The 19,861-nt window shown below is 38.3% G+C and overlaps 1 protein-coding gene across 2 annotated transcripts in view; it reads left to right on the forward strand.

Moving 5' to 3' along the window:
• Positions 1-8,105: 8,105 nt before the first annotated feature.
• The window catches only part of YBX3 (Y-box binding protein 3), a 31,859-nt gene continuing 20,103 nt past the window's right edge, over positions 8,106-19,861 (forward strand). For both annotated transcript variants that reach the window (XM_052000100.1, XM_052000101.1), the window contains exons 1-4: positions 8,106-8,691; positions 12,783-12,846; positions 13,879-13,912; positions 19,005-19,094. In XM_052000100.1, coding sequence (XP_051856060.1) covers positions 8,121-8,691; positions 12,783-12,846; positions 13,879-13,912; positions 19,005-19,094 — 759 coding nt within the window. In that variant the 5' untranslated portion in view covers positions 8,106-8,120. The remainder of the gene's footprint in view (positions 8,692-12,782; positions 12,847-13,878; positions 13,913-19,004; positions 19,095-19,861) is intronic.

The raw sequence follows: 19,861 nt of genomic DNA on the forward strand, positions 1-19,861 counted from the left end.
ACCTGTCAGATTGGCTAGAGTGAAGGGAAAGATAATGTGCAATGTTGGAGGGGATGTGGGAAAACAGGGACACTGATACATTGTTGGTGGAATTGTGAATACATCCAGCCATTCTGGAGAGCAATTTGGAATTATGCCCAAAAAGTTATCAAACTGTGCATACCCCTTGATCCAGCAGTGTTTCTACTGGGCTTATAACCCAAAGAAATACTAAAGAAAAGAAAGGGACCTGTATGTGCCAAAATGTTTGTGGCAGCCCTGTTTGTAGTGGCTAGAAGCTGGAAAATGAAAGGCTGTCCATCAATTGGAGAATGGTTGAGTAAATTGTGGTATATGAATGTTATGGAATATTACTGTTCTGTAAGGAATGACCAGCAGGATGAATACAGAGAGGACTGACGAGACTTACATGAACTGATGCTAAGTGAAATGAGCAGAACCAGGAGATCATTATATACCTCAACAATGATACTGTTTGAGGATGTATTCTAATGGAAGTGGATCTCTTCGATAAAAAGAGAGCTTTAATTGATCAAAGATGGACAGAAGCAGCTACACCCAAAGAAAGAACACTGGGAAATGAATATAAACTGCTTGCATTTTTGTTTTTCTTCCTGGGTTATTTATACTTTCTGAATTCAATTCTCCCTGTGCAACAAGAAAACTGTTCGGTTCTGCCCACATATGTTGTATCTAGGATATACTGTAACCTATTCAACATGTAAAGGACTGCTTGCCATCTGGGGGAGAGGGTGGAGGGAGGGAAGGGAAAAATCGGAACAGAAGTGAATACAAGGGATAATGCTGTAAAAAATTACCCTGGCATGGGTTCAATCAATAAAAAGTTATTTTAAAAAAATAAAAAAATTCTTGTTGATTAACACAGATTACATTGGTGACTGTGAGAAAGTCACTTTTTATCCCCTCAGGGACCTAACTCTATAAATGATAGACCACAAAGGGAGTTCCCTACATTGATATAATTACAGTATAGACCAAAGGGGAAAGGATGGTAGAAGAAAAGGAAAGGACACAAGAAGGGTGAGAGGATTATTGGGAAATGTAGTATAAAAATAAAAATGTATTAATAAAACATTAAAAGTATTACTTTTAAATAATGCCAATTATTGACCCTAGAACTTGCATATTGATAGTGGAAAGAGAGTTATAGTTATATTTAGAGTCAGGGGATCTGCATGTGAATCCTGAATTTTCTACTTACTCTGTGTAAAATCTTGATAAGTCATTTAACCTTGTGTTGCTTCATATGAAAAATGAGAGAGCTAAACTAGAAAAAAAAAAAAAAGACTCCTTAAGTTCCTTCCAGCTGCAAATCTAAACATCCATGAAAATAAACATAGTAAGTTCAAATAATTATTGGAACTAATGAATAAGATTTTCTAATAATGATACCTTATATTTAAATAGTAATTACAAGATGGTTTTATGTTACTATTTTATTTGATGCTCATAACAATTCTGTGAAGTAGCCATAGAAAACGTTATTTCTTTCTAATTTACACATGAATAAATTGAAGCACCTAGAAGTTAAGTGACATAGGACTGGACATGTAGAATCTCATTATTCTTAGGGCCTTTCAAGGTCATTTAGTCCAATTTGAACCTGAAGGAGGGGGAAGAGGGAAGAATCCTCTATTACATTCTTTACAAATGAACTTCCAGCCTCTGGCTTGAAGATGTTTTGGTGATAGTGAACCTTAGTGGTATGCTGGAGCCTATTCTTTATGTAATGATCAAGGGATTGTTAAATCTTCAGTGTAAGTGTTTATACCTTGACAATTAGAAAATGGTATAAATCAGGATTTGGTGTATTGATTTGTTGATAGTCTAGACTTAAGAAAATGGTGAAAATCTGAATAATGCAGAGTGAATTTTAAAGTATGTTCTAAGTACATTAGTCCCTTGCCCACCCCTTTATGCTTAGAATTGGTTGTTAAACATTTATCAGTGCACTAGACTAATTTCTGGGGATGGTCAATTTCATAATTTTTTAAAATATTAAATTGAATTTTTTGTCTTTTTGCAATTTCTACCCATCGTTGCTAGTTCTATCCAGGATGAGCCAACAAGTCAAATCTTTTTTTATGTTGTACAATTCCTCAAATATTTAAAGTTATCAAAAGATCATATAGAACTGAAAAGTCAACTGGTTCAATCCCTTCACTTTACAAATGAGGAACATCATGTCTTCCTTAAATTTTTGCTTTTCCTGACTAAAGAGTCCCAGTTCCCTCAACTGATCCTTACCTGGCATGACCTCTAGGAACTTTTATCATCTGAGTCATCTTCTGGATGCTCTTAATCCTAAAATGTAGCACCTATGACTGAATATACTAGAATTATAATAAAACAAAGTACGGGGCAGCCAAGTGGCACAGTGCTGGGTAACAGCATAGTATAATTTAAAAAATGATTTCATGTAAAAATGCATATCTATTATACACAATTTGCTATTCCTTTGAAATAGAAAGTTATGTAAATTGTTTTCCTTTTTTTCCCTTCCCTCTTCCCCCTACCATTAAACACAAAAAATATTATCTCATTTGAAAATAACAACCCTGATAGGTGTTTTTACTTTCTCCATTTTATAGTTGAGGAAACTGAGGCAAACTTTAAGTGACTTGCCCTGAGCCAAACAGTAATAGAAGTTCTGAGCCTGAAGTCAGGAAGATTTCTGTTCCTGAGTTCAAATCTGTCCTGACACTAATTGTGTGAATCTGATCAAGTCATTTAACCGTATTTGCCTCAATTTCCTTGTCTGTAAAATGAGCTGAAAAAGGAAATGGCAAACAATTCCCAAGTGGAATCATGAAGAGTCAGACATGACTAAACAATAAAATATAACAAGTATTTATAAAGTACTTGCCAAGTACAGTGTTACATATGATTTTCTGAAATTACTGCTTTTGTAACTCTTTCTATAACCCTGACAAATCTCAATTTCCAATTTGAAAAACACTATCAAAAACTACTGACATTCACCCTAATCTAGATCCTCATTACTTCTTGCCTGGGCTATTATAGCTTCCAATTTGGCTCTCTCTCTATCCACTTTCTCCTCTATAAACTATCCTCTGCATTGTTGCCAAATTTATATTCCTAAGGCACAGGACACAGGTCTCTCTTTTGTTCAAGAAGTTTCTATGGCTCCTTATTTTCATTAAGAACAAATACAAACTCCCCACCTTTAGGTTTTAAAACTTAAAAAAAAAAAAATCTTATTTGTGACTGTTTTATTCTGTCCCAAACCTTCCCCCTCCCTCCAGTGGAATGTAAGGACTATTTCAGCAAACCCAGTGCATAGTACAGTGTCTGCTTATAGCAGGTATTTACTAAATGCTTGTTTGAGGAAAAAGCCATTGATTTTGTGTCTAAGTTTTAGTAAGGTTAGGGATAGGGACAGGATCTATGATTTCAGTGGTCTAGAGTGTTTTTGTTCATTCTGCATAGTAGTTATTTAACACTAGCATGTAGACCCAGCTGCTCAGTGCTTTTTTTGGATGAAGAAGAGTCCTTATGGGAGCCCTTCCAGCACAAATTCTGGGAAAGCCTGGGGTGAACTGGCTCCATAATTGTGTTAGAATCTCTCAGAGGGTGGGAACCTCACCTGTTTATTTCTGAAAGGCTTGTTCAAGGGCCCTGAATTGAAATCCATTTACCCCTTTCCCTTCTCACTTAATCCAGGTTTCTGAATAAGACACCCTTTCCAAAGAAAAGGCTTTGGCATTTAAATAAATCTGGTCTGCCTTGATTAAACATGTCTTATGCAGAATAAATGCTTGTCAATGGTAAATAATGTTACTTTTTTGAACCAGAAGACCAATGAATATTGGCCAGTTTCCTGTAGCCCAACTATAATTAATGAAATGTAAAAATCAGAATAGTATTCATTAAGTTCCAACAGGATGATTATAATATTACTATAGTATTCACCCAGGGTTGATATTTGCAAAGCTGTGTGCAAAATTTAAAATCCCATATAAATTCTATCATTGGGTTCAGGGATTTTAATCATGTCTGATTTTCAGTCATCCTTTTGAGGAATTCCTTGTCAAAGACACTGGAGTGGTTTGCCATTTCCTTGACCAGCTCATTTTATAGATGGGGAACTGAGTCAAATAAGGTTAAATGACTTACCCAGCCAGAATCACACAGCTAGGAATTATCTAAGGCCAGATTTGAACTCAGAAAGATAAATCATCCCAATTCTCAAATCCAGAGCTCTCTCCATTTGTGCCACATAATTGTAAACTAAAACATGATTGTGAACGTTAGGAAATTATGATCTAACAAATTTAGATGCATTATAGGCATGACCAAAAGTATTACATCTAGAAAAAAGGTCATTTTCCATTCTCCATGTGTTTCTGATTTGTTTTCTGTCAATTTATTTATTTATTTTTGTTATCCTAGAATAGGCGGAAGTAAGGAAAAAGTAGGATAAAAGATAGGTTAGTTTTAGGATATGCAAAGACAATGGATTTATGAAGACAAGATATTAAGTCTATTTGGTACTACTACACTCACACTCCAAAACACTTTCTATTCATTTTTTATGTATAAGTATGTACTTATATATGCCACTGATGCCCCTTTCTCTTCAAACTAAAATGTAAACTCGTAAAAGGGCAGGAAGTGTTTCAATTTATTCACTCCTGTCTTTTATCTCTAGTTTAGCCATCGTCTGGCTCATAGTAAGCCTTAATAAAAGCTTACTGATTGGGGAAGATTTAGCTTTCCAAAGGATCCAGGTCTTTTGAAATTTGGTGGAATATCTTTAATCAGAATATTTTAGTATATTTTTTCCTAGTAAAGTGCAAAATACAGCTGAAGATAAAGACTGATACTTTCTGCTGTCTCTCTCTGTTCTTATCTTTTATAGTTTGTAAATTCCGTTGCTTATTGGAATCAGTTTCTTCTATCACCAAAACAGCATTAGAGGCAAAACTATTTGAATAAGGGAAGAAGGCATGAATTAGTTTTGTTCTGAGTAATGAATCAAAAAAAAAAAAAAAAAGAGAGAGAGAGAGAAGGCTTCAAAATTTCTAATTCTCCAAAATTAATTCCAGATAAGTTTCTTGAACCTGTATCTGTCTGGATTTAATGAGGTTGACTTGCTTATGGAGTATCTTCATTCACACTTTCTAATGCACTTTGTTTTGTAACTCTCAACTATTATTACATAATTAGATATAGTTATCTATATGGGTATCTTACCCCCCTCCTAGAATGTAATCTTTCTGAAGGCAAGAACTAGTTTTTGTCTGAACTCTATGTCCCCCAAGACAGTACAATTCTCTCTCCACTGGAAGCCCTTAATAAGACTGTGTGGCATTGCATTTCATGGAGCATAAATTCTTTTCCCCGGCCTTTTGAGGTGCTTTACTCTATCAATCCAACTTTATTTCTCACTACTGTTCAACAAGTTCCTTTCTCCTTCCCCTCCCCCAAGCAAGTCTTGTCACTGTCCCACAAACAAGTCATGCTCACTCCTCCCTCTGTGCCTTAGATCATGTTACACTCCCTCCCCTTTTTTCATACTGCTCAACAACCTACAACCCACTTTTATGTAACTCTATAAAAAGCACTCTCCTCATGGGTCTGCCACACACTGGTAGTATAATTATTATCCCCATTTTACAGATGAGTAAACTGAGGTTCAAGAAGATAGAGTGATTTACTACTGGCTACAAGTTTAACAGGTGACAGAGCTGGGGATATTATTTAGGTATTCTGACTCAATACTTTTTCAGTCCTAAACAAATTTTACTCATTCTTCAAGATCTTTCCAAATTTAAGCTCCTCTGACTTCAGATCCTCACAGTTCTGTTTCTTCTTTTGTAACACTTATATTGTAATTTATCATTTAATTATATACCATTAAGATAGAGATGATCCCACTGGAACATAAGCTTTGCTCTATGAGGAATGAGACAGAAGCAGCAATCCCTTGCTAATGGACATGTAAAACTAAAGTTTTCTTACCAGAAGGTAAGTTGGTTTCTTACCACCCTTCCAAAAAAAGAAAGAAAGAAATAAATCCAGAACTGGGAGAATAGGCCACATGCCCAGGAAAGATAGTTCACTAAATAAACTTCAAAAGGAAAAAGCTCTCTGTCATCTGTCAAGTAACCTTGTGCAACTCTCAGACTTCCAGCAAAGTGGTGGGAGGAAAGGAAGGATTGTGGCTGCTCACACATAGCAGTGAGACTAAGTTTTCTCTAGTAGATGAACTTGAGCCTAGACCTCTGGTATTTAGATGACTCTTCTCAATTGTTATTGCTCTGAGCATAGGTGATTGAAAGGTGATTCAGACATAGGGCTTTTTCTCCCCCTTGGCAGCAACCCTGTGAGTTTCTAAGTCAGTAGGAGCTGAGTGCTAATTGCCCAGCTACTTCCTTCATTGGTTCCAACTTTGCTCCTTGGAGAGCATGATATTGACAACAAGGCAAGCCCATGCCTTGCTGTGGCCCACCAGAAGCTATAAACCTAGAACTGCTCAGACAGTGTAGCTCCAAGGTGAAAGTGAAATGCCTGCTCAGCAAGCTAGACCACCAAGGGTTTCATGTTTCAATTTTTTTTAAGTATCAACCTGGCAAGATGGTGTTAAATGAGTTATGACTTATTGTTTCAGGCTTTGTTAATGCACCTGTTTGTATCTTCTGTATTTTAAATATTTTTTGGTGTGAAGGAAATAAATAGAAGTCTTATATGTGGATTACTTTGTATCCTTATAATCTGTTTTGGGGAAACCATAGACAGGCATCAAGACCCCAAAGATTTAAGAGACTTTCCCAAATGATCCAGAATGGAGGTTATAATGTACTGGAGTTGGAGGAGAGCTTGTCTCACTTTGTGAATCCAGAATTAGTGATCCTAAGTGAGTCAGGCTCATTGAAATATTGTCATCCCATGCATGACAATCTTGTAAGGCTTCTATTCATTGCATTTTATCTCTAATATTTATCTAATGCTTTTAAGAGATGAAGAGTAGAATTGAAAGTTCTAAATCCAAATCCCAAGGAATTAGATGTAGCAAGGAGAATACAGATGCAGCAAAGGCATCAAGGTGTGTGTGTGTGTGTGTGTGTGTGTGTGTGTGTGTGTGTGTGTGTGTATGTATTTTGGGAGGGAAGAGTCTAATTATATCCTGATGGATTTAAAACGTTAACTTGTCCTTACAATATAGACAGAGAATACATAGGAAGTCCATTTAGGAGTCTAGATTTCAAGCTGGAAAGGACCTCAAAAAATCTCTAGTTCATCTCCCTTGTTTTACAGATGAGTTAAGTAACTTGTGCAAAGTAGCAAATGTCAGAAGGTAGATCTGAACAGAAGTCCTCTGATTCCAATCAACGCTGTTTTCTTGAAACTCACTGATTTCTAAGTTTCTAACATATATATAAGATCCCAAGAAACTGGACAGATTGAAGATCTGTTAGAAAACATTTTAACCGAGATAGTCTGGTCTGGCCGGGGTTCTGGGGTCCTAAGTGCAAAGACAACCAGTTTGTCTCCTCACTTCCAGTAAAGAAAGAGTGGAGGCAAGAGGACTGGTATCAGAGTGACAAATCTACCCTTTTCTCTCTACTTCTGCTATTAAGCACGTTGGACAAATCACTCTGCCTCTGTTCATCTCCAAATCTTATAGTTTAGACTAGATAAGTTCTGAGGTCCCCTCTGCAGCTCTAGAGACTTCCTGTCTCTTTCCTCCAGTTCTAGGGTCTTCGGGTCCGACCCTCTAGATTTAGGGACTTTGGGTTCCCCCTTCAGCTCTAGGATTTAAGCTTCTCCTTGTAACTTTAAGGACTTCAAGTCCACCCCGCTCCAGCTCCAGTGCAGCCCTGGGGTCTTCGGATCTCTATCTAACTCTTTAAACTTCTCAGTCCCGCCGGGGAGCCCATACGTATAAAGAAGGTGCGAAGTCCTCGGGGTTGGAGTGAGGGGCAGCCTTGACCAAGACTTTAGAACGAGAAGCAAGAGTCCCATCCCGTAGGGAAATGACTCTTCCCTAAGGGCCCTAAGCGGTCCCTTTAAATGCTAATTAGGACTCACCAGGACAGGCAGCTAAAGAGCCCGAGCTTTTCTTCCCTCCTCCCATGACCCCCCCCCCCCACCCCACCCCGCCCCGCCCCGCCCGGTCCCGTCCGCCCCGCCTCTTCCCTCCCCTATCCCCTCCCGGGCACCTAGAAAAACTTGAGTGGGCCATTTTCCGGGCAGTAAGATCGAGTGCGCGCGCCGCCCCGACAGCTCGAGCCGCCGCTGGAAACATCTCAGCGTCCACCCCCGACGCGTCACCGGCCCCCTCCCCGAGCCCCGGGCCGCCTCTACCGGCATCTCCAGCAGCAGCAGCGGCCGCGCCGGCCCCCCTACCACCAGCACCACCACCACCAACCGCCGACCAACCGCCGCGGGTGGCCAAGGGAAGAGCGACGGACGGCGGCATGAGCGAGGCGGGAGAGACCACCCCCCAACCCCAGGCCCCCGCGGCCCCGGCGGCGGCCCCAGACCCCGCGCCCAAGAGCCCCGCGAGCAGCGGCGCCCCCCCGCCTGCCGGCCTAGTCGCCGCCGTCCAGGGGAGCAACCCTAGCGGCGACGCAGCGGCTGCCCCGGTCCCGGCCCCAGCCGCCGCCTCCGCAACCACTGAAGACCCGGAAAAGAAAGTCCTCGGTGAGAGCACCTACTTCCAGTGCACGCGGGGCACTGGGGTCGTGGCTGCCCCCGGGAGAGCGCGGCTACACGTGGGGGGGTCTGGAGGAGTCTAGAGCGGCAAGCACGTGCTGGCCAGCCGGGCTCCGCGCGTGTGAGTGTGCGCACGTGTGAGTGAGTGTGTGCGTGGTTGACAAGCGTCCGCCCCCATCACCTTGAACCTGACAATCCCCCCACCCCCATTCTTCAGGTGAGCTCACCCCGCACCGTCCACGTGCTCCTGTTTTCTGAGTGAGACCCTTCTCCCCCGAGTAAAAGTTTTTCCGAGTTCCTAGTCCGGCCCCTTGCTTCTTCCCCCTCCCGGGAGGAAGGAGAAGCGTTAGGGAAAGTCTCAGGGTCTTAAGGGGGGTAAAAGACTGGGAAGGAAATTCAAGTTCACTTTCCCGCGGGGACTTGTTTGTCCTGGAAGAAAACGGGAGAATTCTATTAAAGAGAAGGCAGGGAAAGGGGGGTTCTTTTTCCTTGCAAGGTGCATGTATCCGGTCCCGGATGCCCTTTTCCTCGTGGGGTAGACGCCATTTCTTCTCGTCAGAGCCACGCATCTTACCAACAAAGGGGTGTTGCTTTCCTGTCTGAGAATCTTCCCAAACTCGCTGACACAAGCCTTTCTCTCATCTGTTCTTACCCTTCCCCCACAAGGAGAATCCCACACTACTTAACTCTGTTGGGTTGGGCTTTCTGCACTCTTCCCCGCCCTCTGCCCCTCTACTTTGGGACCCACATATGCTTACAACTGCTGTGAAATAAAATCTTATTCGTGGGGATTGTAATTAGTTTTCTCCTGGAAAAGTTGGCAGGAAAATGGGTGAAATTTATCGGTTGGACAGGGATATAGAAATCCTTTAAAGGTTTAGTTAGCCACATGGTGCTCTTCCCCTCCTCCTCTCGTTACACCCTGTTGACGATGTTTAGGGAAGGCGAGAGCCGGGCTGTAATCAGGTGTGTATGCTTGCGTGTGGGTGGCGAATAGGATGACTCCTTAAAGGGTGTGTGTGTTGTCATTCACTCTCTTAAACTCAAAAGTTAGTATGTGGGTGTGAGATGCCTATGTAGGAAAACATTTGCCACTCCCCTGATACTTACTTTTGTGACCTGGCTAATAGTGCCATTAACGGGGGTAGTGGGGGGGGGGGGGGGGAACGGTCGAAATATACTCGAGTGAAGGATTGGTGAAACTATCACTTCTATCCCGGATATTCACAGCATCCTATGAACATCCATTGGGTTTAAAAAATGAATTTGATTAAAAAGTTAAATGTACATCCTTTTGCATATGCAAAAAAAAAAATTCCCTGAATGTAATAATAGAAAAAAGTTGATATTTGATGTACTTTAAATATGCCTCATTCAGAAATTACATTAAGAAAATACCCCGGGGCAGTAAATTTCAGAGGAATTTCTTAGATTAGTATTTTGCTAATATCCCTATCTTAATTCTTCATAGATATCTTGTTCTCTGCCTCTTAGCTTTGGTAAACAAACTTGGGTGGAAAAAAAGAGTGAAATTATCAACGTGGAAATCCTGCACATTCACACCCACACACCCTTTTTTTCGGGGAAGATTTATATGTGTATTGGGCTGGGACAGCTGGGTTAGGTTTAAGATGGAGAAAAAAACAATTGAAATTTTTTTCTCGAGCAGTATGGACCTTTCCCTCCCTATACCTATGTTGGATCTACTCTGCAGAACAGTATAGTAATAGTACTATGATGTAATCCAATTCCATGCTTTTATATCTCTTAACTTGGTAGAGAGTTTAAATCCACAACCACAATAACAAAATAAGAGAAATGCATTTAAAAATAAAGTGTTCATATATCTCTTTGTTTCTAACCCAGTCTTTGGTAATAACCACATTTTCAAAGGAGAAAGCAGTGTATTTGACACTAGAAAATGTTAAAAGGAGGTCATTTTTGTTGTCCTCAGCCTTCATATTGAAAATCTGGATGCTAAAATGATTGCTAGTTAAGTTAAGGACTGCTTAATTTTATTTGAGGGAATTGGTTTGAAAACAAATTTAGATGGAAAAATTCAGATTAGTACCATCTTTCCTTATGTCTTCAAACTCTTAACTACTTCTAATAGCTTTTGTTTTCTTTCCCCCAGTCAGACAGATGAAGAGGTTATTGGCTAAAACCCCACAACTCTAAATCTTTTATTATAAGCATGGTTAATAAAAAAGTTTAATCCAAATCATTGGATTGGTGTCATTCAGAATAAGCTTCAGATTAAGTGGGATTTTTATACAGTTTATGTTCATTATAAGAAGGCAACACAGATCTTTGTCAATTACATGGTGCACACTAAGAGTGGTGTGATTTTCTAATCTTGATACATTTCCACATTATTAGGTTTAGGGCAGACTTAGAGCCAAAATAAAAATCATTTTGTTAAGGCTGTGACTTAACATATACAAAAAAAAATTACTCTTTCTGATTCTTTTGACACCTCACTTAAATGAAATTTCCAGACTTAGTCCTGAAATCACTTGTTTGTATTGAGGACTATAGGATGAATTTGTTATGTCTGAATTTTGGCCCTTAGAAAAACTGGAAAAAAGAAATCCTTACTGAACTTCCTCTTAAGTTAGGTCAGAGGCATGAAGATGTTTGAGAAAGGGAGCAAAATTATTCCTTTGGTCTTCACTTAAATCCTTCAGTCAGCTTTAATTGAAATAGGAAGCAAATGTAAAAGTGTTTGCATTTATTAGTGTTACTGATTTTTTTTTTTTTTTTAGTTAAGAATACAAATGCAACTGTGAATGCATTATAATCAATCTGGTTGAAAGTCAGAGTAAAATTACAACCTGATGCAAATTTCAGAAGTAGTGACTTAGTACCAGAGTCTTGAATTTACAAACGAATGCTTATCAACTGTTAACTTTTTAGGAAGTATGTAGGTTAGTTATACACATGTTGACTATAAAAAATTGCTCTGTTAGGGTACCTCAAACTTCATTGTTATTAAAAGGATAATTCTATCTAGGTGATTCAGATATCCAGAAGATAGGTTATAAGCTTCATCTCTGATATTGATACTGTTTAAGTAAACTTGTGTCTATTCTTCTGTGAAATATTTCATTCTGGTGCATCTTCTGAATTTTTGTACTAGTTTCTTGAAGTTTTAATTAAAATAAAAATTTCCTTGAGAGGTGGATTTTTGTTGGAATGTAGAGTTGATTGAAAAAAAAATGCTATAAAGGCTTTGTACCTAAGATGAGTGAATAAATTAAAAGTGGAATAAAGTGACTGTTTGGAAGACAGGTTCTCACTGTAGTAAGAAGCTGCTCAAAGCTTAGTAAATAGCCCTGTAACAGGGAAAGTGGGAGTGGACATGGAGGAGAAGGAGGACATAGGCAGCAATTATGAGGGAGTTAAGAAAATTTAGAAGAAAAATCTGATTTTTACTTCAATTAACTATAGAAGGGAATATGAGTTTGATTCATTTAGAAAAGGCCTGTTATGTTTTGTGATTCAGGTACCAGGATGAAACCAGAGAAGTCTCAGTTCTGTTCTTAGTACAGTGGTTCATGTTTAGTCCCTTGTTTGGACAACCCCCTCTTCAGTTCTGTGCTTGGGTTTTTCTGTCATGAAAACGGGAGTGCAATAAAGCATTAATTAGATTTCAAAGTGAGAATCGATAGATCTTTTTAGTTCCTCTCTTTTATCTGAGTATACTTTTATACTTTTAAATCTTCAGATACTGAATATAATTATTAAATACAACTTATCCATATTCTTTTTTAGTCACTACAATAATCTAGAATATTCTAGGTAATTTTGAATAATATAGAAATTGATTTCTGTTGAGTGAATACTTCTATTTTATACCAAGAGCAAGGTTTATTTATTCTCATTCTCCTTATTCAATTTCTTCATCTATTTTTTGTATTTACATAAGTAAATATTTAAGTATAAAAAAATTTAACTTTGTATTTAAAATTTAAAGTGTTTCATCCTGTGCTTTTTGAATAATACTTAGACTTTTGTTAATGGGAATCCTCATCTTTTTGTAGGCTATTAACTAAATTATCTCCTTAATCTTACTTTAGCCACCAAAGTCCTTGGCACTGTCAAATGGTTCAACGTCAGAAATGGATATGGTTTTATCAATCGGTATGTAATTTTATTTAACAGTAACTTCTATGGTGCTCCAAGTAGTTCTATCAGATATTTTTTATTTAAAACTTATTAATGACTGTTAAGGTTTTTTAGTGCTATAAAGAAAAGATCACTTGTCAGTAAGGTTTTTAATTATTGTTTCCTAAAAGAGTGAAGAATTAATTTGATCTTTAACATAGTTTCTATATAGAAAACTGTTTAAAAAAATAAAATGGGAAGAAATTTTATTCTGGAAAGAACTTAGAGGTTACTATATATATGAGAAGGCTCAGAGAACTTACATGATATTAAATCATAAAACTTGTAAGGGTAGAATTAGAATTAAAACCCAGATAAGCAGGCTCAATATAAGTATCTTGCCAAGCTAGGTAGTCTTTTTTGCCCTCATAGAATTGGAATGGGATTTGGGGCTCCTTGGAGTAGCACTGACTGAGAATATAATATTATTTTTGACATCTTCCCTGAGTTTCCTACCCTTCCTCCCCTTCCCTTCCCCCCCCCCCCATTTGGGGGGACTGTTTTGAATATCAGTGTAAGGAGAGCCTAGCACACAGCTGTGCCCTGTCCTTTTGACAGTCTCTTTCTGCCTTTGCTGAGAGAACAAACTGGGGCTCTGGTTACATACCATGTGGGAAGTAGAAAGTGAAGGGAGAAGAGGTACTTGGGTCTGTTAAGTGTTTTAAAGTTGGATCTTATTCCATTGATTTTGTGATGAAGCAAAAAGGGTGTCAGGATTGACATTTGGGGGCAGTATTTTGATGTTTAAATATTAGTATGAGGAATATTAAATCTTTAGATTTGTGGGGCTGGGAATCACTCTTAGGGGATTTTGAAAAAACCTTTGTATATTTTTTTATCTTAGAAAGAGTTGCTGAGTGATTTTCTTAGTCTGAGGTAGAATCCTTGTTCTTCATGAAGATAATCTAATATATGTGTGTGTGTGTGTGTGTGTGTGTATTTTTTAAAATCCATACTTAATATTTGCTTTTTAACTGAGAATTTTTTTTCCTTTTTTTCTTCCCACAGAAATGACACTAAAGAAGATGTGTTTGTACATCAGGTAAGAAGGATAGATGCTAGACTTGTAGATTTCCCAATTCAGAATGTTATAAGACTTTAATTTAAATAACATAGATTTCAGAATTTATCTGAGGTATTCAACATTATCAGATTTTATTATAAATTGTGGAAGAAGGGATGGAGTAGATAAATGAATGTACTATTTTTTTTTTTCTTCTTCAAGGCAATTGATGTTAAATGATTGCCCAGGATCAGACAGCTAGTAAGAGTTAGGTGTCTGAGGCCTGATTTAAACTCAGGTCCTCCTACTGCAGGATTGATGCTCTATCCATCCAGCTGCCTTTCTCTATTTTGCTTTTTAAAAATGACTTATTCTCATCATCCATAATTCTGATACATACATACCTTTAAAAGCTATTGTCTTTAAAATAATTTTTTTGTTTGTTTTTTGCTCCCTATTACTGTTAGCAAACATCTTGCTTCAATCCAACAAACACTTAAGTGCCTTCTCTGTGCATACTGGGCATCCTGCTTGGCACTGGGAATATAAAAACAAAACCAGAAACAATTCCTTCCCCAAATGAAAGAGCTTTATAGTTTATGAAGCCACAGATTTTTAACTTCTGAAATAATGGATAGATTCTAGGGGACTTAATAAAGTTGGGTAAAAATTCATCTTTATTTTTATAAGTATCTAACTGACAATTTCACATTAGATTTCACCAGATTGCCAAAACGGGCCCACGACGCAGAAAAGGCCGAGAATGTCTGTGCTGGGTGAATACCCGCACACAAATCCTGCCATTAAGGCACTTACAATCTACTAGAAGCGATGTAGATATGTATAGAAAAAGCAAATTGAGAGAGAGCAATGGGGAATCTGGAAATTGAGGGGAAAATTCTTGAATAATAATTCAGAAGATTGAAGCAGAGATAGAGAGTGGCTTGGGCACATGGAGAGGGGTAGGAAGAAGATGAAGTGTGAGATTTGGGCAGCATCCAGTAGTTTGGTTTGTCTAGAATATATTTTCTCAAGGGGGTAGTTGCATGGAATAAGGCTGCAAAAGTAGGTGGCAGCCTACTTAGCCTGAATGTCAGGCTTAGGATTTGTATCTTATCCTGAAGGCAATGGGAGAGCTAATGAAATCATTAACTCCTCTGCTTCAGAATGCTGCTGCTGCTTAACCTATTGAGGTGTGAGTGGCCCTTCCTTGTAGCCTCGAATTTCCTCCCTAGGCCTTTGCCGAAGGGGCCGTTCATTCAGCCAGTCTCAGCCAGTGGTTGAGAGACCGATGAATTCCTGCTGCCTCAGTTCTTGGAGCATGATTCAGGAGCAGGTCTGTAGGCTTCATTTGAAAATAGATCTAAATCCTCTGATGGTTAAGACTAGAGGAGCAGGCACGAAAACACAGATCCCTTTGCTGCAAGTGAGGCTCATTTCATGCATCATAACCCTCTGTACTAAGTGGGCTATCCAGCACTTGGTTGTATTCAGGGTTGCAAAAAGAGCCTTGTCTATATTTTGTAGGAAAGGGTTGTGTTTTTTAAAAAGTTTATGTGAATTGATGTATGTATCAAGTGATTGTATCCACAAACTTTCTTAGTCTGTGATAATAAGTAGGAAGCGGTCTAGTTGGTGGGAATTCTAGGATCAAAGCAAAAAAAAAAAAAATCAGTTTTGATTTGCTCTAGAATTTTAATCCCTCGGCACTGTTGAACTGGTGATTTTCAGTCTTGGTGAGGAGAAACATCGATGGTCTACTCTACTTGGCACCTCCTATTACCTGGCCTTAGGTTGCTCAAATGAATAAGTGCTAAATCCTATCTGCTTTTGTCATTCCTGGAAAGTTTATACATTGCATAACCTGAGCTAGGCCTTTACCATTGCTTGATAATTTAGAGATGTAACAAAAGTGGAGCTAATGAGATATTTGTTAGATTTAGCAAAGATCAGAGGTATAGAAGAATCACAAATAAATCTGTTATCTTAAGCATGTCCTGCTCCCCTTCCCATTACAAAGGAGGGAGATAATTTTATATTCTTGTCTTAGATACACAATTATCTAGTTGTGGATTTGTGAGACAATTAGATGCTAGCTCCTTCAACTCTACTGTAAAACTGTCATATAATCCTTTTTCCTCTTGCCTAGATAGGACAGTTAATTCCTTTCCCTGCCTTAATAATTTTCCTTGTCTCCTTCCCTTGTGTGTTCAGTTTCTTCTAACTTCTCCCATTCTTATCTTCCCAACTCCCTCTTTTTAAGATTTACTTCGACCGCTATTCATGCACCATTTTATTTTTCATCAACCCCTGTGTAGCAGTTATCATTACCTGTTCCCTCATGAACTTTTGCCCTTTTTTCTGGCTTTTGGGATATTATGCTTTCCTGGTTGTTCTCTTCCTGCCTCTTTCAAACCTCTTTTTTTTTTTTTTTTCCTGCTTGTTTTCAAGGTGGGTAGTTCTTGAGATTATATTTTTGCTTTCCCTGAGCAATCTCATTTATTCCCATGACTTTAGTTCCCAGATTTATATTTAGCTCTCTGACCTCCCTTCAGCCTTCATAGAATTTATAGATTTTAAGATTTAGAAGGAACCTCATGCCCTCTCATCTACCACTTCCCTATTTTTTAAAGGTAGAAACTGAGAACCTTTCTTCCATTCCTGGTACGTTAAGCTGGCCATGGGATATTGTTGCTGGAATTGATCTCCTTCAGGCGAAATGTGTCAAAATAAAGTGAATTTAATTTGAAACCCCAAAACTGCTCTTCATTTTGATACAACTTTTTGTCTGGATTATGATCCAAATCTCCTCTGTAGAGAACTTTGGTGGTATCTTGGACTGGGTTTCCCTTATCCTCATATCCTTTTGGTTAATCCAGTATTATAATCCTGAGCTCTTCCATTCATCCCTTTCTCCCTTTGCTGTGATCCTACTAGAATCCCTCATTTCCCCCTTCTGTACTGCCATAGTAGCCTTTGACCTCTATCTCCCAAGACAGATTAATATAATAAGAGGTATGCGGTATGGTCTTTCTTCAGCACAAACTAGGTCATATTATTGCTACTAAAATTTTTAAATAGTTATTGAATAAATACTAAGTAAAGTTTAGATTACTTAGAGTGCTATTGTGAGGCCCATTATACCCTGTGTTTACTTTCTAATCTTATCTTCCCTCTGCAGTTCAGGCAAACTGAATTTCTTGCCATTCACTTTACATACTTTCCCCTCTTCCTTTCTTTCCTTCTTCCTGTCCCTATGACTGTTGTGCCTTTTGTTTGTTGGAAACCCTAAAGGCGGTATGGCACGGTGAAAAAAGCACTTAGTGCCTGCTGTGTGGGGACCAGGACTCAGAGACTCAGTTTGACTTAGACTATGCTGTTTGACCTTGGGCAAGTCAATTCAGCTTTCCTAGAACTAGAATTAAAATGAAGCGGCTTCAAGGTCCATTCTAGCTCTAGGTCTCTAAACTGACAATTATTTGAAAGTGATCAAAGCATTTTACATACATTATTTCATTGGTCTGGCTATAATATTTCTTTTTGGAGCCATTTCTCTTCCGCCCAGAAATCTTTAACTAGATCAGTTTAGTGTGGCTTCCACCTACCTCCCAAGACCTACTCCCTGTAGGAGGGCAGTGTCCTAAGTAAATAAAGTCCTCTCTGGCATTGCCTCTGCTTCAGTAGGGTATCTCTGAGTTCTCTGTCTGGTGTGCAGTCTTGATTATCCTATAAAAATGATCTGATTACACCCTCTCCAAGGTTATGATTCATCCAGATGTGCTGAGGCCTGCCCAGTTTAACAGGAAAAAGGAACTAGGAGGCAGGGAGGGGTTGTTATTAGAATAGTAGCTGCACATATATAAGCACACATCCTGTCTTTAATTGCCTCCCTTCTCTAGTCCTCCTGCCCCCTTTGTGGGTGATGTCTCTGCTCTGTTGGCTAACTCTCCCTCCTCCCTCCTACTCACAGAGAATAGGGGAGGGTCTGGATTACACATACTTAATCGCTTTAAAATAAGATTGGCCTAGTTGTGTAGAAACTAGGCCTCTATTACCATACCAGTTATACAGTAGCTTTTCAAGGGAGAGTTAGAACATTAAAGGAAATTATGTTTTCCCTTCTTTCTTTTCCCTTGTCAAGGGTGAGAGGATGAGAAAGTGAGAGTAACTTTGAACCATTTTGACTTGTGGCTATAATATTTTCCATTAATCTGATCATTTAAGGGAACATTTAGGAATGGACACCTATGTGATATGAAGTCAGGAGACAAGAAAATTAGGAAAACCAAAAGACATTTCTGTATTCTCAATTTTCCCATACAACTTATTTTTATTTTTAAATTTATTTTTAATGTACATTGCTTTATGAATTCATGTTGGGAGAGAAAAATCAGAGCAAAAGGGAAATATTGTGGAAGAGATTAAAAAAAAAAAAAAAAGAAGTGGAGATGATGTATGTTGATTTACATTCAGTCTCCTTAGTTCTTTTTCTGGATGCAGATGGCATTTTCTGTCCAAAGTCTATTGGAATTACTTTGGATCCCATACAGCTTATGAATGAATCCAACGAGGTGGGTTATTCTAGGACTAAAATATTTGCTCAAAGAGACTTTTTAACTCTCTCTAAATTTCTTGTTCCCTCTGATTTTTAATTCTTTGAGCTCATTTTGAATTGGAAACTGATTTTGCCTAACTATAGATAGGAAGAAACTCTCCATTTAACATTGCAAATATCCTCCCTACATCCCTATTGTTGAAGAAATCATCAGGTACAATATAAAAGGCTACATAGTTTGAAGTTGCTTATCTTAAGAGGGAACTTGAAGAATTTAAGCATGTTTCTATATCATGGTATTTTTAATAACAGGAAAAATAAATTTCAGTCCTGGTTACTGCGCCTACTAACCTGAATTTTTGAATGTGGCATTCATTTACAAAATTTATTACTTACACATTACCCCTTGAAGTAAAGCAGTTCTCTCTTCTCATTGGCGAGTCACCTTAATTGGAGTATGATAATTTCGGTAGCTATTGATGTATCTTTTCAGAAAAATGGTTTAGGATCATAGGAGCAAAAATAGGGGAGGATTAATTACATCTATTGATAAGTGTTCTCTGCCTCTTTCAACAGACAGCCATCAAGAAAAATAATCCACGGAAATATCTGCGTAGTGTGGGCGATGGAGAAATTGTAGAGTTTGATGTGGTTGAAGGAGAGAAGGTAAGAACAAACTTATCATTTAAATCTTTTCTTTATGGCCTGTCCCCTTTGTAATATCTTCTTTCCCACTTTTTGGCTTTAGGGAAATTCTAGGTGGGATAATATTATAAACTATTCTCTTGTAGAATAATCTCCAAAACTAAGGTGGTTGATTAGATTAGAGTCAGGCATATTAATGGAACTTGGATTGTGCCCTTGGCCCAGCCCTTATCTTTTGGGGAGCAGCACTAGCTCTTTTTTAATCCTGGCTGATCAGAGGCTTTTAATTGAGCACATTTGAAACTGAAGCAGAACATAAACCATTCATCTATATTGAATAGGAATCTGCCCCTTCTAACTTCCACTCTTTTGCCAGTCATTGAATAGTTTTTTCTCTGCCCTTTCCTCCAACCTCTCAATATCTTTCCCATGTGCATATGGAAGTGTAGATAGGCTTTTCATCCCAAGCCAATCTAACTTGAGTTGACCTGAGGAAAAAAAAAACAATGCAAAGATAGAATAAAATGTTGTAAGTGATGAACTTGCTGTTACCATTCAAATTTTGATTGTGAAATCACTTAGATAGAAAACAAACATTACTTTATTAATGAAGAACTTACTACGGATTTTGGAGAACAATCAGACTTCTGTGTTGATTTCTAGAGGGTCCATAGTAGGAATTTGTTATCTTTTTCTAACTTCTTAGGCGGTTGTTTAAAGCCTATGAAAAACCCCTCTCAGAACAATATTTTTAAATGCATAAAATACACAGAATTGCATAGGAAATC

This window comes from Antechinus flavipes, chromosome 5 (genome assembly GCF_016432865.1).
Source record: "Antechinus flavipes isolate AdamAnt ecotype Samford, QLD, Australia chromosome 5, AdamAnt_v2, whole genome shotgun sequence".
NCBI classification, from domain to species: domain Eukaryota; kingdom Metazoa; phylum Chordata; class Mammalia; order Dasyuromorphia; family Dasyuridae; genus Antechinus; species Antechinus flavipes.